We start from the raw sequence: 23,414 nt of genomic DNA, 5'->3' as shown, positions 1-23,414 counted from the left end.
GTGTCAGAAGCCTGAGGGGCATGAGTTTCCTAATTTAATAAGCGATCTCAGTTTCCTAGACAAAGCCCTTTGACTCCTTCCTTCCTTCCCCTATGCTCATCTCCCTGCCTTCTAGAATATACCACTTAGCGTGGCCTTCTCCCTCCTGGAATAGATGGAAAGGCTCTTCATTTCTAGCCCACGCAGATGACATCAGTCAGTTTAGAACAGAAATACAGAGATACAATAATATAATTATGTGATGTAAATATTCACTGCATGGCTTTCCTTGTAGATCTGTGTGGTAGACCACCGTGGAGCTTCATCAAAGCACACAGGTTGTCATGACAATAAAAATTACAATAGTAATTATGATAAGTGTACTCTGAAGACAGAAACCACAAGGCTGATCTCAACATATGAATACAAAAATAAAATTCACACATAGAGGCATTTCCAGGAGTTAATCACACACAGTACCACAGGGTGGGGAGTGTGGGAAGCTGGCAGAAGCCGTCCGTAATTTTCTAAGTACAGGTGTTCATTGTTCAGGATTTTGAGCTCCTCCATTTTCCAGAGTAATTTCCCCAGAGAACCCTGCCTGGAGCAGGCCTTGCCTGGGTCCAGCCTAGGGGCCACTGAGAGCCTGGTCATTTCTTCCTTGTTTCTCCGGGATAGAGGGGCTGCAGCCCTGTGCACCCATTCCTGGGCTCATGCTCTTTCCTCCCCCTCTTCCATGGCCTCTACCTCCCCCTCTAGTCCCTCCTCCAGGTCCCTTTCTTACAGTCCTCTCCCTCTGCTTTTACCTGCTGACACCTCAGCCACAGCAACCTTAGGCCCACGGCTTCCCAAGGGGTTGTCGGGTCAATCTCAGTGCCTCTGGTTCACTTTCGGTGAAGTCAAAGAAGAAGGGGGGCCTATTTTGGATCCCAGTTCTCTGGGCATCATGGGGTAATTCAGATAAAATCCAAGGCAGATGCACAGTCTGGGTTTGAGTTCAGTGGAGCAGGAAGCCTTCTCCTGCTTTTCTATGTTTTTTTTTTTTTCATTTCTTCATTGGTTGTTTTCACGGAGGGAATCCCAAACCTGATGCTCTTGCCCCCTACCCCCCACCTCCCATTGGTTTTGTGCATCACTAACTTGCTCATATGCAGGCTGGGAATGACTTTTCATTCAATCTTCCTCCTCTCCTCTGCTCCCCAGCCCAAGAAACACATCACTGCTGATGGAAAAACACCTCCTTACATGCCCAGACAAAATGCATCCTGGCCACCTGAGCCTCACCCCCAAGAACCAGCAGGACTTAGCAACATTTTGCCCTCCATTTTTTTCCTTTAAAAGAGAAAAGTCATCATAAATGCAACCATTCACCACCAACCCTCACTTAGTAGAAATCAAAGATTCCAGGCTGGGAAACATCTGGCTTTCCTGTGGCTCCTGAGCTAATTGATCTATTTTGGGTTCTTGAGAACGCCTGCTCTAGCCCATCCTAGATCTCTCACCCTCTCCCCATCCCAGATGCCACCCAATCCTCTGTGGCCCCAGGCCTGGTCCTCCCACCAGCTGCAGCTTGCTCAGGGAGCTGCCACATTCCCATCCTCCCTAGCTGTGGGCATGCTTGCATTGCCCTGTGAAAGAGCCCCCTCCCCCTGCCTCTTGCTTCCCTGGCTCCCCTCTCCCCATCTCTAATCCACAGAGAGAGAGAGGGGATGACTTTCTTCTAGACGTCACCCTCTCCCTGCTCATCAGCATGAAGGCCCTGCTGGTGGGAAGGGAGAATCTCATCAGGAGGTCTGGGAGTGCCAGGGAACCTGGCCTGGAGAAGGGAAGTCAAAGCTGTGAGACATCATTTGGTTGATGATGTGGGGCCTGAGAGCCAGACACCCCACTCCCACCCCCAGGGTCCTAGGAAGTTCCAGCTGTCAAAGATTCTATGATTCTGTGTTGGAGGAGAGGTGGTAGGCAGGGAGCCACCAAGATATCAGGGCACAAAGTGGGGAAGGGTCTTAGTGTTCCACGTTCCCGGCACCTCTACTTCCCTGCCCTAAGTCACACGAGGTCCTCTTAATGGGTGGTAGCTTAGAGGCAACTTCCATCCTCCTCTGGCTGCCTAAGGGCCCCCTGCCCAGACACCTCCTCAGACGCACCCACACACCCACTCCAAGGGTCACTCAGAATGGCCATTGTTCTGCTGGCTGGGAAAGAACCACCCAGGCCTCTCACCTCCAGGCACAGCCGGAAATGTGTTCTGGGGGCCACCTCTGAGAACAAACAGCAGGCCCACTAGGGTTGGCAGCAGCCAGAGGGTGCTGGCTCCAGCCTGGGACCGAGAGCACAGAGGGGCAGGGCACAGGCTTGGACACAGGGCCCCTCTATTGGGCCCCAGCCTTTCCTGTGGGCAGCCTGGTAGAAGTATGGGGGGCAGAGACTTCCATTTCTAAGAGGCAGTCAGGCACATTGCCCCCCCTCTGCCCTAGCTGGGTGGGTGGGAGACTCTGGGGGCTGCCGGGCCACCCAGTCCATCCCAACCACCCTCTCCTCCACACCCTTCTACGTGGCCTCCACCTCCCGGGGTGTCCGATTGCGCTCGGCCTGCGCCCGGCTCTTCACCTTCTTGCCCAGCTCCAGCCCTGCCCAGTTCTTGCCCTTGGCCTGTTTGCCCCGGCTCCTGGAGGAGCACCACACGCGCTCACAGTACTCATCCACACGGGGCAGGTTGGCAAAGCCGATGAGCTGCAGGATGTCCTTATACCAGGCCTTGGAGGGAGTAGACACCAGGCCTCCCCTGGCTGGGGGCTCCTCTGGCCTTGGCTCCTGGGGAAACAGGCTGTTGAGCTGAGAGGCTGCAATCACTTCCAGAGCCAAGCGGACCACAGTCTGGGAGAAACCATGCTCCAGTGTCTTGCAGGTGTAGGTGCCTGCATCTAGGAGGCTGAGTCTGCGGAACAGCAGCCCCTGCTCTGTTTGCAGGACTCGCTCATCTGTCTTTACCTGTGGGGGGCATGTGAGAGGGTGTGAAGGGGGCATGGAGTAGGGCACACACACCATCAGTTTCTCTCCCTGCTTTTGCAGATTCACATCTCAGGGCCTGGTGCTGAAACACTCCCCTTCTCACTCTTTCCTGCCCAGGCTGGCTTCCTCCTCCCGACTGTGAGCTAATTGTAGGTAGGCTCTCACCCTCCCAGGACCCAGGATGAGGCCAGCAAAGGAGGCTTTGGTTTCTCCCCTAGTCAGAGCTCTAGGGCACCTACCTTGGCCTTAGGGGGCCCTTCCAACAGTCCCAGGGACCAGAGTGGGTAAAGGGGTACTTATGGGCTTTTATTCAGGGAGGACTATACCCATTACCCTAGGACTAGAAGTCCCTTCTACTCTACACACACACACACACACACACACGCACGCACACGCGCGCACACGCATGCACAGCCTTCTCCATCCCTGTCTACACTGTTCACTACACCAGCGAGGGGTGGGCTGAGTGCCCATCACACTGCAGAATGCAGGAAAGCTCTTCTGATTCAGCCTGGACCCTGTCTGCTCATCTGCATGTGGAGGCTGGGACTGCCTGGGCGGTAAGTATTGTGTAACCATCTTGTTGCTCCCTGCCTTTGGCCCCCTGGGGGTGTTTTCTTAGTGCCTAGCCCAACAGCTGGCCCAAAGCTGGCCTCCCCCAGTTCCCAAGCTGGAAGGAGAGCCCCTCCTGTAATCAACCCACTCCCTCCCCTTCTCTGCCCACAGGAAAGGCTGGGGAACGGATCCTCACCCTACCCCACCCACGCCTTCCTTGGGCCCCAGACTGAAGCCAGTTCTGGGGTTGACAGACCTTTCTGGTTGGGGGAGGAAAAGGCCTGGGCAGACAGCTGGACTCCGTGGAGAGAGTGTTGAGCTAGGCAGTGGGTGTGTGTATAGGGATGTATGCGTGTGCAAATTTTCTAGGCACCACCCTGAGGCAGAGGAGAACCAAGACCCCCTGGGAAGAGACTCCTTCAAAGATGAGCCATATGTGTAAGCTTGGGGGGCTTCTTGACCAGCCCAGACCCCCTTCCCTTTCTTCCATCTCTGCCACCCACCTCCCAGAGCTCAGTTCAGGGTCTGGGAGTTAATGCACTGAATGGGTTGCAGCCACATCTGACTTGGGCGTTCCCAGAGTCAGGAAGAAGGGCACCTTCTCCCTGGGACTTAATACACACTTTTCTTCAGTTGACCTTGGCAGGTTCCCCCTCAGAGCCCCTTCCTAGGGTTCAAGGCTTGGGGTTCAGGGAGAGACATGGCATCAGGACACATGCAGGCAGGAGACAGGGTCCTTGCTTACCTGGTCGGGCCCCCGGCCTCCTGGCCTCTGCAAGAACCAGCGCACAACAGCCTGGGAAGACTTGGGCAGGCACTCCAGGAAAGTGCTGTTGTGCTCCGTGCCATAGACTGTGGTGGCTGCCACGGGGCCTGCAGCCTCCTCTGAGGGGAGGTGGAGAGGGGCTCAACTCAGGACTCTGGGACCCCAGGGCCCCCACCAGTGCGACAGGGACCTAAGTGTCCATCACTCTGTGCAAAGACCTTATACCCATAAACTGATGGGAACTGCACACATAGGAAAACTGAGGGCTGGGTGCTAACACAGGTTCAGTCAGAGGTTACACTTCTCAGGGGTTGAGCAGGGACAGAGGGGTGAGGAGGGGCCTGTGGGAGCCCGCTGGTGCCTACGCCTGCCACCACTCACCTTCCTGGCTCTCGCCCAGGCACTGCAGGGCAGGGTTGCCGTGCCGGATGTCCTGCCTGCGGAACCGGCGCTTGCCGGTGCCAGGCTGATAGCGGGTGCAGGAGGCACCGTCCCAAGCACAGTATGGGTCTCGGGCCAAGCAGCACTCGGCACAGGCACTGCCGTAAGTTTCACACTGGTGCAGCTGCAGCCGGGCCACACCTAGCCTCGAGCCCACGTACAGCATTTGCTGGGAGGGACACAAGCAGAGCCAAGGTGAGCCTGGGTCCCACCCGGAAGCAGCTAGGCTCTTGGCCCCCTTGGGTTTCCTGAGACTGCCCCACCCCCATTTGCAAGCAGTCTTCCAGAACCTCTTGGATGCATCCCCAGAAACCAAACATGTTTATCACCCACCTGACATACACCAGATCCTCTGCTAAGATACAGAGGGCATGGGGCAGACCTTTCTCTAAGGGGCTTCTCCAAGCCCTTCCTGCTGGTGACCTTTGCTCTCTACCTCAATAGTCTTTATCCTGACCTGCCTCTGACCTTAGTAGTGCACTCTGCTTTAAGCAATCCCAATGCAAAAGCTGGAATTTACCCAAAGATAAACTGGGGCAGATAAACTTGAGATTTTGCCACTTGCAAAAGGACCCAGCAGGCCTCTAAAAAGTGGCTCTCCCCTATTTGATTTAAATTCTGGATTTTGTTTTCTTTTTCTTTTCTTTTTTTTTTTTTTTAAGATTTTATTTATTTATTCCCGAGAGACACAGAGAGAAGCAGAGACATAGACAGAGGGAGAAGCAGGCTCCATGCAGAGAGCCCAATGTGGGACTCGACACCCAGACTGGGATTATGCTCTGAGCCAAAGGCAGACTCTCAACCACTGAGCCACCCAAGCATCCCTGGATTTTGTTTTCAAGCATGAATCGGCCTCCCCAGGGTCACTGGCCTTTGTGGCTCTCCCCTTCTCCAAACACAGCCTCACTTACTAAGGGCTCCCACTGCCCACTGGTTTCATGCATGGGCCTCTCAGCTCCCTGCTGGACTCTCAGGCCTCTTTGTGAGGCCTAATCAGGCAGCCCCAGGGTCTGCTGCAGCACTGCTTTCCAGCAGACAGCAGCCCAGCTCAAAGAGCTTCAGTTGAGGGGTTTGAAGAAGAAAGGGAAGGGTGGGATATCAGCTGCTCTTACCCTTTTGACAGAGATCTCCATGTCAGTGATGGGTGTTGGCACCTGAGGAAGGAGCAGGGTCTCAGAGAGAGGTGGCCTGAGGCCAGACCTCCTCTGCATCCCTGCTTCAGCCTCGTCCAGCCCTCCCAGAGGAGCTACCTATCTCCCAGCCTGGGTCAGTGCCCTCCTTGGCAACTAAGGCCAGACATTCTTTCCCAGATGTCGAGTTATTAGAAAGGTCCACTCACGCTGGCTGGCCTCCAAGGAGAAGGCTTAGTAACAAGTACAGAGCTCTGGTGTCCCCTCCCACAGCCCTGTTTTCCAGCAATGAGGCAGCTGTCCCACATCACCCATCCCATGTCAGGAGCACAGGAGTCTCCCAGATGCCGATGACACCCTGCCTGGCTCTCTAGAGGGGACCACAGAAGCCTCTAGGGACTTGGGATCTCAACCACCCCCTCACCACTGCTTGAGCCTGGCAGGGCTTTGTCAAGGGTCAATCACCTTGGACACCCCTCCTAGGACCCTCCCACTTTTCTCTCTGCCCCCACCCCGGGGGGGGGGCAGACAGAAGCATCAGCAAGGCCCCTACAGCAGTGATAATCTCACTTTCACCTCCCACTGGCTGGAAGGTCAATAAAGACAGGCCCATCTCTCTCCTGTACTTTGCTCCATGTGTCCCCAGAGCCAGGCCTAGACATAGCAATGGGGCTGGAGGGGACCCTTCCCACCAGTCCCCCTGCCCCCAGCCCGCCCTCACCTTAAACACCTGGAGCTCCTCCAAGACCACCTCCTCAGACGTAGTGGAGTCTCCACCCTGGAGGGCGATGACCTTGAGCACAGAGCCTGAGTCTGAGGCAGGAGAAGAGGGGTCAGTGGGAGAAGAAGGAACTGCCCTCCTCCCTGCCCACCACCAGCACACCTCCCCAGCCCGGGCCACCCGTTCAGCCCACCCACCAGTCCCCAGGAAGATGACGTCGTAGGTCCCGTCCTCTGCCTGCACTCGGTCCACTACGATCTGGCGCAACTGCTGGGCCAGGTGTGTTTTGACAAGGACAGGGCGGCCCAATCGTGGCCGCACAGGCCAGAACATAAGTGGGTGGGCTCGGGCGAACTGCAGCACCTCATCCGGGTAGTTCTTGGTGCTGCCAAAGGGTCGTCCAGGCTGTGCCGTCATCTTGCTGGGACACTGTGAGTGGCAGCAAAGGGAGCACCTGAAGCATCCCGGGACCACACATTCCCCAGCCCAGTTCGTTTCCAGGCCCCACTGCCCAGGCCTGCCCGCCTCGGAGGGATGCTCTTGCTGTAGCAAAGCCCCCTTAATGTGGTCGGGGCTCTGCTCCCCTCTGGAGCCCGGGCTCAGCCACAAGGTTGTCCCGAGGTGGAGTCCCTCTGGTAACTGCTCGGCCCTCTTCCCTGGCCTGGCTCCAGGTCGATACTCACCACTCCAGGCCGAGGGAAGGGCACCTTGCCCCCATAGGGTCCCCACTGGTGCTGGGGACCATCCTGGTGGGCAAAGGGCCCCTTGAAGACCTCCCAGATATCCTCCATGTGGTACACGCAGACAGCGAAGCCCTGGAACACGGCACTGTTGAGGGGAGGACAGGGACAGTCAGGCCAGGGTGGCTGTCCTAGGTGGGAAGGGGGCAGCCTGACTCCACGGACAGGACAGAGGGTGATGGTGCCTGCAGAGAGCAGAGACCCCAAAACAAGGACACCCAGGCAAATCTGAAGAGAGGGAGATAGAGAATAGAGCCTCAGAGTCACTGAGTCAGGAACAGAAAGGACCCACGGTAAAGTCAGGACATGAAAGCAGAGGCTCAGCAGAGGATGCTGGGGGTGCAGAGACTAGACCAGGGACAGGAATGTGGGGGGAGGCCTGAGTGCCCACCTGACTGTGCTAAACAGAGCATACACCTCAAGGGTCTTTCCTGTGCTGGGCCACAGCAGGAACACATCCTCTGGGAGACAGAAGGCCACCGTCAATGCCCCCCACTCACTGGCTCTGAGCCCCCCACACCCACATCCATGCCCACCCCGACCGTGCCCTTACCCAGCTGGTCAAAGTGGGTCTCAGCACCACCAGGGCCAGGCACCGAGCACACCAGCCTGGCCTTGAGAAAGGTGCTCCATTTGTTCACCAGCACTCGCTGGCCACCCGCATCATTCTGGGGGGTGGAAGATCAGAGTCAGCCTTGAGCTCCACGGGGATGGGCGCCCCCTCACTCCTGCTCCTTCACCCTCACATCCTTGTGAGGAGAGGCATGGATGTTGGCTTCACATGCTTGCCTCAGTTTCCCTCCTGCTGCTTGTGGGAACAGGTGTAGGAAGGGGGTATGGTGAGGATCTGAACCTCACTGCCTCCTCACAGCTCTTACCACACAGACACGGCCCACACGGCTGACGGTGACATGGCCTGGGCCACCATCGGGTGAGGGCACAGTTTCCGAGAAGAAGAAGTACACCTTGTCATCGTCCCGGTCGGAGTTGTCAGCAATTCGGGCAGCCATCACAAACCGAGGGTCTGGGAGGTGACAAGGTACAGCTGGTTGGGAGGGACTCACAGGGGAGAATGGAGTGATGGGGAGGTGCTGAGGCCAGCTGGGAGGGGAAAAGGCACAGGGATCCCACTGGAGGCTGGAGTCCCAGGGAGTAGAGTGGGGTTGGGCGATCCCTCCCATCTCCGCTCCAGGGCCAGCTCTCGTGCCTCCCTATCAGTGCCAGGGGCAGACCCCAGCCAGCCTTGCCCTGGGCAGACCCTAGGCTCACCGTGTAGGAGGTTCTGGTCAGAGTCAGAACGCAGAGCTGGCCGGGAACCCCCACTCCGGAAGATCATGGCCTCGCGCCCCAGGAAGTCAGCAGTGAGACCTGTGTATAGCTCTCCACCTAGGTGAGAATGGGGCAGAATCAGGGAAGGAGGGCCAGGCTCCATAGTTGGCCCCAACACTTCCAAATGACATTGGCCAGCACCCACCCTCATCATGCCCATCCTGGGCACACCCTGGCCTGGGCATCACCCACCTACAAAGGTGCTGGCGAAGGGACTGCTGGGCTCATGTGGGCACCGCCCCCGCCCACTTTCCACACTGCTGGGCTCAAGATGGAGCACATGCTGGGGGAGAGAGAGGAAGGGGGGAAGGATGTCACCTGGGAAAGCAGCACCAGCCCACCCCCCTCCCCGACCCCGCTGGGCAGTGGCCATCGCAGTGGCCATCGCGTGCAGCTGGAGAGTGGGCGGAAGGCGCCCTCATTCAGGACCTCACCAACAGGGTCAGCCTGGCACAAAGATGCCTTTCAGGCCCCTGACCCCTCTGCCCTGAGCAGGCTCAATAGGGAGCCTTCAGACAGCAGGAAGAAAATGCCACTGCTTCCCAGTCCCTTGTGGGGCCTGCCCCAGGCTCACCTCCCCCCGGTGCCCGACTGTGATGAGGGTGCAGGTGGGTTGAAAGGCCCCAGTGCCACATGCCAGCAGGTGGGTCCGGTTGTGGGGCTGCAGCACCCGTATGAAGTTGGCACACTCCACCTAGCAGAGAGAAGGGGTGGGGTGGAGGGAATGAGGGTGTCCTTACCTTGGGCCCCAGGATTCAGCCCTGCCTGGCTGATCAGCTCTGGGGATCAAAGGTGGGGGTGACGTTCTTTGCAGAAGGCCCCTAGCACAAGTACCTGGGGGAGTGCCCACAGGCTATCCTGGGGGTCAAGCCCTGGGCATTGGTCAAGGCTTGGGGGGGGCAGTCACTCCTGACAGCACTCACCAAAGGATCTCTTCCCTTGCGAACACACTCCTCCTTCTGTCCTGGCTGCGGCGGCCACAGGACCTACAACACAGCCTGGCTGACTCCTGACCTCACAGCCTATTTCCCAGACTGGCCTCCCAGCTCTCAGACAGAAGCTCCCCTCTGTCAGTCCCACTCACCTCCCGGGGATCCAGCCATGATTGGTCCAGCCGCAAAGAATAGATGGCATCACGGCCCCCCAGAAAAAGGCGGTCCCGGTACTCATCCAGGTACATGGCCCGAAGGTCCAGCGAGCCCCGGGGACCCAGAAAGACAGCAGAGCGGTTGGCAGACAGGAGATCTAGCCGAGAGCAGGAAGAGGGTCAGTGCCTACTGCTCGGCCCACTTCCCCAGCTAAGGTGTGGAGGTGGAGGGTCCCAGCTGTGCATCACCTCCCCACCATACCCACATGCACGTCTGGAAAATGTTTCCATCCACAGGCCTGCTGGAGAGGGCTCCTGGGGGTGGGTGGGGCAGGGGGCTCAGCCCTGCTGCCTACTCCTCCATTCCTTAGTCCCTTGATCTTCCAGTTAACATCTCCTTCCCACAGGCCCAGCTGTGCCCTACCCAGTCCCCAGGGAAGGTGGCCTCACTGGCAGAACGGATGGTAGCAAGCTGGGCAAAGTGCTGGAAGAGCCCGGAGGAAGGGTGGGTGAGTGTGAGCAGCGTGCTGACTCGGTGGGACAGACAAGGGGGAGCATTCCCAGCAGAGGGAACACCTGGCAAAGGCCTGGGGATGGGAAAGGCCAGGTACGGCCTGGCGGAGCCCCAGGCTCTAGTCCAGGGATGTGACTAAGGAAGGCTTTCTCCTCCATAGACACTGCCCTCCCAGGCCCCAGCAGTGGTGGTGGGAGGGTGGCTGGCTGGGGAAGCTGGTCCCAGGAGCTGAGGATCCTGAAATAAGTTCTTGGGGTTTGGCTAGGGAGATGGAGGTAACAGTGCCAAAGGGGCAGGCAGCAGGATACGGTGGGGAGGGGCATTTGCCAGCCTTGGGAAAGCCAGCTATCCTACACCTATCCAAAGAACGACCCATCCAAAGTGGTCAGCCCAGCACCCACTCCATCCCCAAACTCATCAACAGCCTCTTACAGGAAGCCCTCCATGGCTGACAGTACTTTCCACAGGCTTTTTCTTACAGCCTGACGTTCCACCCCAAACCACAGCTCCCAGGACAGGCCCACATTCTCCCCAAAACCCAAATATGAGCTCTCCAGAGTAGAGCCATGTCTCCCCTCTCAGACTTCCCAGAGCAGTATGGTGTCCTCACTTGGATTGGGGTTCCCAAAGGAAGGTGATCATCCCTCTGGTTTCCCCACAGAGAAGTATCAGGGAGAGCCCATGTCTCAGGGACCTTCCCCAGGGACCATCTCCCCAGATTCAGAGGAGTCTGTGCCAGCTGCAGCACAGCATACCAGGTCAGGTCTGCAGAGGAACCTCCTGGGCCAGGATGTCAATGAGGGGAGCCTGGGACCCCCCTGGGCTGTGAAGAGCCTCTGGGACGAGAGGGAAGAACAAAAGCCAGCAACGGGAAGTGGGCTACAAGAGGCAGCCGGGGGCAAGGCTGTGGGGATAGCGTGAGGACTCCACTGCAGGCTGCTGCCCACCCCCTCCACCGTGGGCGCGGACCAGGAGCCCAGGCTGAGCACACACCTCAGGATCTGGCACTCCTGTCCGCTCCGTCCCTCCCCACCTCTCTCTGCCCATCTCTACCGAGGCCTCTCTCTTTTCAGAAGCCCCCTCAGGTCATCACCCTGTGTCTCCGTCTCTCCCACCCCCACCCTCCTGGGACCTGCCCCTGCCCTCCTTCCAGTCCCCGCCTCTGGCAGCAGCTGGAGCACCATGCGGCGTGGGGGAATGACCGTGACATCCCTCCCACGGGCTGTGCGAGAGCCACTGCTTCCCTCCAGCTGGCGGAAGAGACTGCTGGGTGCTGGCTGGGAACCCCACAGCTGGGGACGTCCCAGAGTCCCGGGCTCCCACAGACGCGCACTAGAACAGGGCGCACCACCCCTACCTCGGTAGGAGAGCCGCAGGCGGGGCACGCTGGGGCCGGGGCTGGGGCTGGGGCTGCCCCGGCGGAGGAGGAGGCCCCCCAGGAGGCAGCAGATGGCCCAGGCCGAGGGGGCCATGCCAGGGAATCAAGGGCACCACGCCGCCGGCCGAGCTGCCCCGGGTCGCCCCGGGTCCGCCGCTGCTTGCAGTCTGCCTCGGAGGCCGCCTGGCCTGACTCTTATAAGGGAGCGGCTCCACCCCGCAGGGCCAGGAAGGCAGGGGGAGGAGGAGGGAGCAGGGGGAGGGCTCTCCCCACCCACCATCCACCTGCTGCGCCTCTCTCCACCCTGACAGGCCTGGTTAATGCTTCTGTGTCAGATTGGCTGATTTCCCATCGGGGAGACTCTTTCCCGGCTGGGGTGTGGGTGGTTTACATGAAATGTCCACAAACCCAAGTCCCCAGGCTCCAAAAAAATGTCAAGGGAGGAGGACAGAGCCTGGAAGAGAAGTCAGGGGTCAGAGATCTGAGGCTGGTGGGCTCGCTAGAGGTCTAGCTGAGCTCTCCTTTGCTCCAGGTCCTTCCATTACCCCTAACAGAGACCCCACGACAGAGGCAAACTGATTCTGGGCCCAGATCGCTGATGCCACGAGAGTCCAGCCCCCCTGAAGCACTGGCCTGGCTCCGTAGCTCCCCTGGCAGAGCCCAAGTTGCCTGGGAGGGTCATTCCAGTCCAAGGGACTCCATGCTTTGGGTGGGGGCTTGAAGCTTGGCCACACTTCACAGATCTGGGATTGGCAAGAGATGAGCCCAGCCTCTTCCACCCAAGCCTGTCCCTGTCTGGCCTCCAGGCCCCTTCCCAGCTCACTGGGGCAGAGGACAGGATGCACTCGGTGCTAGGAACTCCCCTGTTGCCCTTCAGCTGCCTCAACCACGCTGGACAACCAGAGCCCCAGGATCCAGGGTGTCACCTGGTGAGTGGTGGGTTCTTCCCAGAGTTCCCCTTTGCACACAGACCCTACACCAAGGATCCCTCCAGAGAGAGGGTGGAGGTAGGGCACTCACCCCCTCCCCCATTCCCTCTGCCCTGAGCACTGATTCAAGGGCAGGAGAGCCATAGAAGAGGGACAAGGAGGAGAGGAGCCTGAGGGGTAGAATAGGGGCAAGAGAGGAGACCTCCTGTTGCCTCCCCAACCCACAACAACCCCAGTCTCTGTCCACCACCCCAGCAGCTGCCACTCCACCCCCCACCCCCCAAAGCCCTTCACTCAGAATCTGAGGCTCTAGGCACTAAGATCTCAAACTTCAGCCAGAGTTGGAATTCCAAGGATTCTAGAAACTCCTGCAAGTGAGGCCTCCCAGATGGACCAGCCTGAGCCCTTAGATGGTGGTCAAGAAACTTGGAGGCATCAGAGAGTGAAGGACCTGGCCCAGGCCACACAGCAGGCTGGCAACAGGCCTTGCTCAGCCCTGTCCCTTCCTGGGAATTTCTTTTTCTTGTGGGACTACTGAGGTACTGGGATCCTGCCTCCCCCACCCCCATCTCATCCCTGGAAGGGAAATAGGTTGGCTCCTTGAGTCAGCAAGAGAAGGACCCAGGGACCTGGAACCTCATCTCCCTGTCTCCGTCTCCCTCTGCCACTTGCATGCCTCCTCCCAGCGGGTCCTGACCTGGCATTGGACCAGGGACTACTCAAGGAGGCCCAGGACTAGCATCAGTCCAACCCAGCCTCTGGCTCTTCCCAGAAATTTGATTAAAGCCCTCCCCACTTTGGGCCTCAGTCTCCTGCTTCCATGGCCAGGGAGCAACCACCTTAGAGGTAGCAGGCTCTACACTACTGAGGTGTGCTTGTACAGGGGCTGCCGTGGTGGTCATTATGTCATGGGTCCTCAGAAGGGTGGAGCCCCTCTGCCTCCATCTCCCTGGGGAGGAGTTTCAGCCTTCAGACTGGGCTGAGGGCCAAAGCCTGGCTGCAGATTGAGCCTGACAGCCCCTCAACTAGCATGTGGCCACCAGCTGTGAGCAGGAGGCCCAACAACTCCTCAGTCTGCTAGCTCACCCTGGGGGTCTCAGCCCAGCTGGGGCTGCAGGGAGGCCTGTGTCTATTGGAGCAGGATGTGCAGGGCAGCCCACCCCACATTACAGAAAAATAGCCTGCAGCAGGGTCTGAGAGCCCCAATTCTATTGTGAACTTGTTGTGTGGCCTCAAGCAGGTCTTCTCCCTCCTTGTGCCTTGTTTTCCCCATCAGGGAGGCGGGTAAGGATCCTCCACGAAGGTCCCTGCTTGCTGGGGGCCAGTTGGAAACAGACCCCGGGTACCCTTGCTACCGAAGACCAACGGGCCCAGCCACAGGCATCTTGTGCCATCTAATGGGCAAAGAGGGAACTGCAAGAGGTCCAAAAGGGGCCACTGTGTCAAGGCCCCTGTGCTGGCCAGTGGGACCACCCAGCGGAGATCAAAGTCTCGGGGCAGCAGGGAGTAACTAGACAACCATAATATGAAAAGGCAAGAGCAGTCAGAAGGAGACTCCAGCGGTTGCTTCTGATCAAGAGATCAAGGGAGCCTTCATGGAGGAAGCACTACGTAGGCCAAGGATGACTAACCCAGAAAAAATGAAGAGGACTGAACACACAGCAAAACAGTCGAAATAGGTGATGCATGAGGGGAGCTCAGCGCTCTGTGCTGGTGGGAGTTTGTGAGCCCTTGGCTGCATACATGTGTGATGTGTGTGCTCATGCATCAGGTGGGTATGTGGAGGGTCACAGCTCAGCCTCTCCCAGCTAGAATTCTGGGGTGAGCATGCCTGGAAGGAGTAGATGACTCTAGTTCTTCCCCCAACCAACCTCATCTTGGAAAAGAGACACCAGTACAATGGTACAGGCTCCCCTCCTTGTGAACCCCTCTTTAAGGCACAATCCATCTCCATATATCCTCTTTTTAAAAAAGACTTTACTTATTTATTCATGAGAGAGGCAAAGACATAGATAGAGGGAGAAGCAGACTCCCTGAGGGGAGCCTGACGCCGGACTCCATCCAAGGACCCCGGAATCACGACCTAAGCCGAAGGCAGATGCTCAACTACTGAGCCACCCAGGTGCCCCATCCTCTGTTTTGTTCACAGAAAGCTTCACTCTTGGAGTTTCTCTCTTCTCCTTTCCTGATCCCAACAACAGCCCACATCCCCCGGGTGCCCCCAATCATCCTCACTGACAACCACCTCCTCCTCCCCTACCTCAGCCACCCATCCTCTGGCTCACCACTGATAGGGATGTGACCTTTGGCATCTCCGTTCAGGACATTCCTTCCCCTGAACACCCCGACCTGTGCTGAGTATCCCCCACAGCCACAGTTCTTCCCTCATGCCTTCAGCCCCATTCTCCTTACCCAGCTTGGATCCAGGCCCTTAAAACATTCCCCAGAGACCCAAGGCTGCTCACCTTCTGCAACCTTGGCCTTGCATCTTATATCACCCTTTGCCAGCTGCACTGGGTTGTTCTTGAGCATTCCCTGCCCCACCTCCTCAAACAAGCGTCCCTGGATTCCACATCTCCCTGCAGCTAAAGCGCTTTTCCTGTAAAACTGCACCAGGTTTGTCCAGATCACCATCTCCCCTTTACCTCCACTCTCTCCAGTCGGGCTCCTATCTCACCTATCCCACTCCAATGAAACCCTCATGTCCAGGTGGCCCAGGCATCAGGGGCCTCCAGGTCCCTAACCCCAGGGCATCCAGCTGCCTTCAAAGTGTCCATCCCTCCTCTTGGCTCCCAGGGTCCCTCACTCACTCAGGGTCCCCCCCCCCCCCGGGGATCTCTATATCTCGTCTCCTGGACTACTCACATGGGATGCCCAGTGTCCAGTCCCGGCCCCCCTCTCTCTATACTTCCTCTTCCCAGGGGTCTCATCCAGGACCAGGGCTGTGAAAGCCCTCCTCACTCTGATGACACCTGACTTTATAGCATTCTCTCTGCCCCCTCAGTTCCAGCCCTGCTTTGCCATCCCCACTACCCTGTCCCAGAGGCATCTCAGCTTTTGACATGCACAAAGGACTCCCCATCTCTTCTCTGATTGTCCCACCAGAAACATGTTTCCTTCAGGACCCCTGACCACTCTTATTTCGTGGCCCCCACATCTCTATAATCCCTGTTCCAGTACTACATTGGTTTCCTCACTACACTCATCATCACCCTCTTGTCTTCCTGAGTTGATGATAAATTTTATGGAATGAGGGACTGGGCCTCCCTCTGAAGGGTTCCAGCATCCAGCCCATGCCAAGCACGTGGTAGGTATGTGACAAGTGCAGATGGGCTCACAGTGGCCCTGCCTCCTCTCATGGGAGATTGTCATTCCTCGGTGTACATGTAGGTCCTTGAGTTTTCCAGCTCCCAAGGGCAGGCCCAAAGGGACCCCTCAGCTCTCCCAGAGGCCTCTCCAGGGACCGGGCAGCTCCTGTGGCTCTGGCCTCCACTGGAGGCATCTCCAGAATTCCAAGACTATCTCCGGAATGCTGGGCCTGTCTGCGGAATGCTAAGGCTGGGGCACAGGTGGAGAGGCCTTGGAGTGGCTGGGTGGAGTGAGGACAGCTGCTGGCATTCTGGTTGGAGCCTACACACCGTGGCAGCTGTCGCTCCTGCTAGCACCGCTGCTGACACCTCCACATCCTTGCTGCCCCCTCTCCAAGGCCAGTGCCACTGTTCTGGCTGCAGATCCAGCCCCTACTAAGCTGAGAGCCGCCAAGCCTCATACTTGCATTCTATCAGGGAGGAAAAGTGGGCTGCTGGGGCCTCTGGGGTTCAGGTCAACTAGAAATTATGCCTGTCTGGACCTGACTCATCATTCAGAGCTCCGGGCGGGGAGCCAGGGGGCTCTGTTCTCCGCCAGACTCACTGGATAACCTTGACAGGTCCCTGCACCTCTCTGGGCCCTAGGGTCCTCATCTGGCAAATGGGTGAATGGAGGGAGGGTAGATGGTGTGTGCCTTAGTCCCAGAGAATTAGTGTCACCAGCGTGAAATGCAAGTAAGTGGGTACATGGACTAGTGCTACAGCTTACTGAGCCCCTGTAGCACCCAGCTTCTCTGCAACCAGCGCTGAGAAGATGCTGGGCTGCCACACCGAGTGGCCTCCAGGGCCTAGCAGGGTGCTCTGCTCTCTCCAAGCACAGGACCTCTCAGCTACCAACTGGTGGTCAAAGCCACAGCCCCCAGGAGCCTGTTAAAAGTAGATTCTGGGCCAACTCTAGATGCTGAATCTCTGGAGATGGGGCCTGGGCATAGGCAGGCATAGAAAGGAGCCAGGAGGCCATGGGGCATGGTAATCTCTAGCCTAATCTAACCCCTCTGACAGAAGATCGTGTACAGGGATGGGTGGAGCATAGGCTCTGGGATAAGGCAGGAAGTGGTCATTAGAGCAGCAGTGGGCCCTGGTGAGGCATCCACAGCCCCCTGGGGAATGAAAGCTGGACACCAGGCCTCCAGGGAGCAGGGCTTTATTTGCATTCCCTCGGATGGGGCTGGGGGAGGCCATCAGGGAGGGCCCATGGTCGAGGACACACCCAAGCTCACATCCTGGGGACCCCGGCCCCTTGCCGCCACCCCAGGGCCCAGCTGGAGTTGGAAGGTGGCACAGGCAGTTCTGCGTGGGTGATGGTATCTACTCCACTCCTTTCATGAACTCCAGGAACTCTGTGGAGAGATGAGTAGACCTAGGTCAAAGAAGAGGTCTGGGCAAGGTGTGGGCAAGAGGGATCAAGGGCACTGCCCCCCCCTCACCGTCATAGTCAATGCGGCCATCATTGTTCTTGTCACCATCCTTCATTAGCTCCTCAATGTCATCTTCCGTGATGGTCTCACCGGTAGCCTGAAGCATCACCTTCAGCTCATCCAGGTCTATGTAGCCATCAGCATTTCTGTGCCGGGGGCGGGGATGTGAAGGGGACCTCAGAGCTCATGGTGTGGGCCAGAGGAAGGGAAGAAGCCCCACCCATGATACCAGGAGGCAAGGCAGGGCCAGCACTGAAAATGGGGTGGGACATCTCATTTTCCCATTGCACAGAGTGGGAAACTGAGGCCTTGAGGTCACAAGACTGTCCCCCTTTCCCCACCTCTGCAAGAGTCAGGTCAGAGGTCCTGGGTCATGCACTCACTTGTCAAACATGCGGAAAAGGTCGGACAGCTCCTCCTCAGACTTTCCTTTGCTGTCATCCTTCATGCACCGAACCATCATGACCAGGAACTCATCAAAGTCCACTGTGCCACTGCCTGCAAGGTGAGCGGCCCAGCCATCAGTGAGGGATGGTTAGAATGCTCTTGACACTAAACCCCTGTGCTCTTGCTGCGGGCATTCTCTCTCTTTTTAAAAATATTTTATTTATTTATTCAAGAGGGACAGAGAGAGAGAGGCAGAGACACAGGCAGAGGGAGAAGCAGGCTCCCTGCAGGGGAGCCTGATGAGGGACTCGATCCCGGGACTGCAAGACCATGCCCTGAGCCAAAGGCAGCCACTCAACTGCTTAGCCACCCTAAGCAGGTGCCCTGCTCCATGCATTCTCATAGCAACTCCGTGAGATGAGTGTGGTCATTATATCCATTTCAGAAGATGACACGATTGAGGCTCAGAGAGGTTAAAAGTTCCTTCGAGGGCACAGAGTAATAAGTGGCAGAGCCAGGATTTGGGGCCCAAGCACTGGATGCTGATGTGGGTCTAGGGTCTGGGGGGCAAGGGGCTCACCATCCTCATCCACCTCGTCAATCATCTCCTGCAGCTCCTCGGGTGTGGGGTTCTGACCCAACATCCTCATCACCTTGCCCAGCTCCTTGGTGCTGATGCAGCCATCTTCGGCGCCCAGCACGAAGATGTCAAAGGCTGCCTTGAATTCTGTGTCCAAAGGGAAGGAGGGGGAGATAGAGTGGTCAGGGCTCAGAAGCCAGGATCCCAGAAGGCCAGACCTCTGGGGCCATCTGCCAACTGCCTGTTTCCCTCCAAGACCCCTGAGGTTGTGGTGAGAGGGACCCTGGCCTTGGGGGTCCTCATGCTCCCCCAGCCTGGCCCTGTCGTACCCCCACATATGTTGGAGCACTCACCATTTTTCTGCTCTTCTGTCAGCTGTTCTACCTGGAGAGAAAAAGAGGTCTCAGGACTGATTCAGGACCTGGCTGCTATTAAGGAAATCAACCCATTCCACAGATGGGGAAAGTGAAGCCAGGAAGAGGCAGGCCATTCCCAGGTCACAGTCCTCAGTCCTCACTGCCTATCCCCCGAAGTCCTGAGGTGACCCAGCTGGCCTCACTGAGGCTGGGCTTAGGGCCAGGGTGACAGGTGGGCGCCCCTTCCAGGGCCAAGGTGACCCCGAGTAACAATAGTCAGTGACCACTCAATGCCCTTTCGGCTCCCCTGCTGAAATCCAAGCTGGGTGGCCTGAGGGACAGCTGTCCCTCAGGTTGGGACAATAAAACCAGTGTGGGGATGGGCAAAGCCACCCACTGTAACCTGACCGGGACAGCCACTGGGCTATTTTTAACGGGGGACAAAGTTAAACCTGGTGATTGTTCTGGGGACTCTGGCATGCAGGGGGTGGGGCAGCATTATCTGGCCCCCTGGCCTGCTGGTGCCTCAGGAGCCAAAATTAGTCCCCAGCCCCACCAGGCCTTGTATGGGCACAGGGTGGAGGGCTGCTCCCTCCCCGCCAGCTCTGTGGACTCCTGTAGGACAGGCAGGGACAGCCCCAGAGCCAGCTCTAGCTCTCCCCTGCCCAGAAGTGAGGCTGCACTCCCAGGGCTGAGGGAGGGGTTCCCTTGGGGACAGTTGTCTATGCCAAACATCCTTGCCTCTGGGACAGAGGGAGGTCAGCAACACCCCCTACTCCTGGGAGGGACTAGTATCTGAGGCCCCTCAGTGACCCTAGGATGCTGCAGGGACTCGGGGTGACCACTCTCCAGCCCTTACCCTTGGCTAAACCACTGACCCCTGAGCCCTCCAGGCCTGATGGGGGTGGGGGCCCTGGTTCTTGATTCCTTTTTCCCTGTGTCTCCCCCATGCTTAGTGCTTCCCTGCCTACCTCAAATTTCTAGGCCCCTTTTCCAGCTCAGGATTCTGGCTCACCAGCCCCCTTCTCAAACTGTCCCACCCTCCACAGCATCTTCAGCCATTCAAGGAGCTGGAGGTGGGTCGGGGTGGGGGGCGGTGAGGAGCAGAATGTGAGGGGCAGAAACGGAGAGGGGGATGAGGTGGGGACAGGGAAACAGAAGCAGAGACTCAGAGGGACAGCTAGGAGGAACAAAGAGATAAAGACTGATAAAGGCAAAGATCCAAAAACCACAGACACAAGTGAAGGGAGATGTGGCTGGAAGATAGTGACACAGACTACAGACACTTGGAGACAGGGGCAGACGTGATGCTAAAAGTTATGACCTCTTCCACCCTCCAAAAAGCTCCTCTCCAGACCTCGAACCCCTCACCCTAAACCCCTCACTCCTTCTACACCCTGGAATTAGAATGCCAGATCCACCATCCATCCCCTTGAGGGCCTGGGCTGAAAGTTGCATGACCCTCTCCCAGGTCCCCACTACCTTTGTAGGGTGACTTCACCCCCCATCGTGAGTTGAGTGAGGCCCCAGTGGGCCCATCCACCCCAGCCCTGCCCAGCCCAGTCCCTCACCGCAGCCTTGTAGATGTCATCCATGCTGGCGGCTCACAGGGCAGGCTGCTGGGGTTGCCAGCCAGCCCTGGGCTTAAATAGCCCTGCCCCACCTCATTCCCAGCCGGCCCAGCCCACCCCAGCCTGCAGTATCCTCACCCCCTCCCCCAGCCCTGGTGATCTCAGGCTGGCCTGAATCCCTGTGTCCTCTGCCCAGTGCAGGGAGTAGATGAAGGGCTGCAAAAGGACCACATCTTTTTCCCTCTGTCCCCCGTGGTTCCCAGGGGACTCTGGAAAGTCTTCTTGAATGAAAGAAAACATGAACCAAGAACAGGACAGGTGCTGAAAAATAGTGGGCCCCAGGCCAGGCCCCTACACACAGAAGTTCAATTCTTATCCAATCAGGAAGATGGGTAATATTCCCACTTTTCAGATGAGGAAACTCAAGCTCCTGGAGGGCTGGTGATTTGGTCGGAATACGTCTGACTTGGCAGCCCCCGTCTTAAGCTAAGCCTGTTGCAGAGGGAGGGTGCTGGCCAGCAGTATGCAGCAAAGAGAGGCCCTTTCAAGAGAAGCTTCGAATGCCAAGCTCAGGGTATGGCGTTGTGTAACCGTTGGAGAAGGAAGTCATTCACCCACATTAGCACAGAGTGCTCTGGAGCCCTTGGGCCCGGGGGTGTCAGAGCATCCATAGCCAAGACCTCTCATCTCCCCAGGGAGAACAGCACTAGCTCTGGGTGTGGGTAAGCTGCATTTGGTCATTCAGTGCACACATCTACAGATGCCCCATCCGTGCTAGACTTTTTCCCTTCCGCTGGGCTACCATCCCCCTCTTCCAGGTGGGGGTCTTCCCCTGGGTTAGGGCTCCATCTCCGTGTCTGTGCTTCCCCATTCCAGTACCACAACAGTTCCTAGGTCCAGGGCCAGCCTGTTAGCCCCTCCTTCCGGGCTCTCGGAGACTTGCACTCAACGGCCAGCACCCATCCCTCCCTTCCAGCCACCTGCGGAGCCCCGTCTCCATAGCCACACCAGCCCTGCCTTGAGTGCCGGGCACTGCGTGGATTAATCCCATACGGTACAGGAGGTCTCCAAGTCTTGGAGGGGTTAAGAACTGGCGCCAAGTTACTGTGTCCAGCTCGGGCTCTGCGCACAGCTCGTAACCTCAATCCTCCCGCGCGTGCCCTGCAGAGGATGAGCCTGAGCCAGGCGAGGGGCGATGGCTGACTCTTGTTCTGGAAGGGGAAACTGAGAGCAGGCGGAGCAGTGACTTCCTTCGGGTGGCCCGGGAGGTGCGGGGCGTTCCGTCCTCGCTTCGCGGGCGCAGAGCCGCCCCCGCCCGGCGCCTCGGTCCTTCTGGGGGTGCGCGGGCCGCAGCGTAAGGTCCCGCGCCGCGCGAGCGCTCGGGCCTCTGCGGTCTGCGCACGCGCGCTGCTGGCGGCTGCTGTCAATTACGCGCGGGGGGCCAAGATGGCGGCGGCGCGCGCGGCGGGGGCGGGGGCGGGGGGCGGTGGGGCCCAGGGGGCGGCGGGACGCTGACCCCGCCCCCTGCTGCTGCCAGTCTGCGCCCGGCGGCGGTGGCAGCGGCGGCGGCGGCGGCTGCGGCAACGGAGCCCGGAACATGGCGGCGACGGCGCGCAGCTTCGGGCCCGAGCGGGAGGCCGAGCCGGCCAAGGAGGCGCGCGTCGTGGGCTCTGAGCTCGTGGACACGTACACGGTGTGCAGGGGGCGCGGGCGCCAGGACTGGGGGTGGCGGCTGGACCGCGGAGCCCGGGTCGGGGGGCGCTGCCCGGCCGCCGGGGAGGAGCGGACCCGCGGAAGGGGTGTGTAGGCCCCGCAGGCCCGGGAACGGGGCCCTGGGTGCGCCCGGGGAGGGGCTGGGCGCGGGGGTGAAGGGGTCTGCGGGAGCCGGGAGTCCTCGGGACAGGTCGGCCTGGAGGGGCGCCGGCCCGGGAGGACGGCCGGGGGGGTGATGGACGGACTCGCGGAGAGGCTCGGAGCCCGCGGGCCACGAGGAACGGGGGGCTGGAGGTCGCAGGTGAGATTCGCTCTGAAAAGGAGGTCAGGCTGAGGCCAGAATGCGGGGTGAGAGGGGCCGTGACACGGGGGGATTGAGAGGGCCTCTCCGGCCGGAACCTCCGGGGTCTTCTTGGCTTTGGGCGGAGGGAGCGTTGGGGCAGCAAGCCGCCCACACACTTCGAGGCGGTGGGGGAGGTGGAGAACAGAAAAGGGGGGTGGAGCTCCCGACGGTGATGGAGTTGGGAGGCTCTTCTGGATCTGGATGGGGTTGGTCGCCAGCCTTGTGGGCCTCGTAGGCTCCTGGCAGGGACTGGCCTCGGGGTGGGGCGCACTGAGCATCTCCCAGCCTCCTGTTCTTTGTTCCCTGAGGGTGGGAAGTGTGGAGGGGGGGCTTTGGCCTTGCCTTCACCCCACCCCTTGGCCCTCATCCTAACCCTCCTCCTGAGGGTCAATTCTCTGGCTCTTTTTCCTTTCCTGGGCGGCAGGAGGGGGAGGGAAGCTGCCAGGCTGGGAAGAGGGGCTGGGGGCGGATCCTGGAGCAACAGGCCGGCCCTGGAGAAAGGGCTGCTCTTCCTTGGAGGCTTCAGTCGATTTGAGGATTTCTCCTCCCCCTTCCCTGCGTGCTGCAGAGAGGGGCGGGACCGTGGAACCTGGGGACCTTTACAGGTGAGGGTTGAGGTCTCCGAGCTGTGGCTGACTGGCTGTCACCCACAAGCAGCATTCAGCTGGGATGTCAGCTCCAAAAAGCCCTCCCTGTTTTTCTAGGCTGAGCCCTTCCTCTGCATGGGTACCAGGCAAGTGGTGATCCAGGCTGACCCTACAGTTTGTCTCCCGGCGTGCTGATTATTATATTATTAACACACCTCTTGTGGAACACTTGCTGCATGTCAGGCCTTGTACAAAAGCATTTTGCACGAATTACTTTGTTCAGTTACTAAACCTATCAGATTTTAAGATGGAGAAACTGAGGCTCAGAGAGTTAAGCTCCCAGTTACGTACATAAGCCAACCAGGAAATGGCAGAACCAAGTTTTGAAGTTGGGTCTTTCTGGCCTCTGAGGCCCATTCCCCTAACCCACTAAGCCAGATTGCCCGTCACTAAGTCTTGATTGTTCCCCTGCCCTCCAGTCGGCTTCTTAGTGCTTTGATTTTGGGCTCA

General features: G+C 58.5%; 3 protein-coding genes across 5 annotated transcripts in view; 1 reads left to right on the top strand and 2 right to left on the bottom strand.

The window, feature by feature from the left end:
• Nucleotides 1-213: 213 nt before the first annotated feature.
• On the bottom strand, nt 214-11,967 carry SEMA3G (semaphorin 3G). The gene is made up of 16 exons (XM_025986658.2): nt 11,632-11,967; nt 9,758-9,918; nt 9,597-9,659; nt 9,248-9,367; nt 8,866-8,956; nt 8,614-8,730; nt 8,223-8,368; nt 7,898-8,012; nt 7,736-7,805; nt 7,288-7,432; nt 6,802-7,033; nt 6,605-6,696; nt 5,866-5,907; nt 4,694-4,922; nt 4,292-4,431; nt 214-2,970 (listed from the first exon to the last, which is right to left on the bottom strand). Exons 1-16 carry the CDS (start codon nt 11,744-11,746, stop codon nt 2,530-2,532), a joined length of 2,319 nt encoding a protein of 772 aa, XP_025842443.2. The 5' UTR covers nt 11,747-11,967; the 3' UTR covers nt 214-2,529.
• A 5,110-nt stretch (nt 11,968-17,077) lies between these two features.
• Nucleotides 17,078-21,661, bottom strand: TNNC1 (troponin C1, slow skeletal and cardiac type). 2 transcript variants are annotated; one of them, XM_025986641.2, is made up of 6 exons: nt 20,400-21,661; nt 18,688-18,718; nt 18,335-18,481; nt 17,751-17,865; nt 17,377-17,513; nt 17,078-17,289 (listed from the first exon to the last, which is right to left on the bottom strand). In XM_025986641.2, the coding sequence occupies exons 1-6, from the start codon at nt 20,559-20,561 to the stop codon at nt 17,258-17,260; spliced, it is 624 nt and encodes a 207-aa protein (XP_025842426.1). In that variant the 5' UTR covers nt 20,562-21,661; the 3' UTR covers nt 17,078-17,257. The 2 variants fall into 2 exon arrangements, with proteins under 2 accessions (XP_025842426.1, XP_025842434.1); XM_025986649.2 differs by having other exon boundaries at nt 20,262-21,649.
• Nucleotides 21,662-21,706: 45 nt separating this feature from the next.
• The window catches only part of NISCH (nischarin), a 32,452-nt gene continuing 30,744 nt past the window's right edge, over nt 21,707-23,414 (top strand). Inside the window, exon 1 of one of the 2 annotated variants that reach the window (XM_025986620.2) lies at nt 21,707-21,954. In XM_025986620.2, coding sequence (XP_025842405.1) covers nt 21,859-21,954 — 96 coding nt within the window. In that variant the 5' untranslated portion in view covers nt 21,707-21,858. The remainder of the gene's footprint in view (nt 21,955-23,414) is intronic. The other variant, XM_025986629.2, reaches the window with a different exon arrangement.

This window comes from Vulpes vulpes, chromosome 9, assembly GCF_048418805.1.
Source record: "Vulpes vulpes isolate BD-2025 chromosome 9, VulVul3, whole genome shotgun sequence".
Lineage (NCBI taxonomy): Eukaryota > Metazoa > Chordata > Mammalia > Carnivora > Canidae > Vulpes > Vulpes vulpes.
Note: the sequence above shows the minus strand (reverse complement) of the source record. Positions and strands in the feature narration are given on the sequence as shown.

Excerpts from the sequence above, each read along its gene's own strand:
- TNNC1 (XM_025986641.2), bottom strand. The coding sequence starts at position 20,561 with ATGTTTTCTTTCATTCAAGAAGACTTTCCAGAGTCCCCTGGGAACCAC. Across the intron at positions 18,719-20,399 it reads CACCAGGGCTGGGGGAGGGG|GTAGAACAGCTGACAGAAGA; the intron begins GTGAGGATACTG and ends TTTTCTCTCCAG. Across the intron at positions 18,482-18,687 it reads GACAGAAGAGCAGAAAAATG|AATTCAAGGCAGCCTTTGAC; the intron begins GTGAGTGCTCCA and ends CTTTGGACACAG.
- SEMA3G (XM_025986658.2), bottom strand. The coding sequence starts at position 11,746 with ATGGCCCCCTCGGCCTGGGCCATCTGCTGCCTCCTGGGGGGCCTCCTC. Across the intron at positions 7,034-7,287 it reads CCTTCCCTCGGCCTGGAGTG|TGTCCCAGCAAGATGACGGC; the intron begins GTGAGTATCGAC and ends TGCCACTCACAG. Across the intron at positions 4,432-4,693 it reads CCTGGGCGAGAGCCAGGAAG|AGGAGGCTGCAGGCCCCGTG; the intron begins GTGAGTGGTGGC and ends ACCTCCCCTCAG.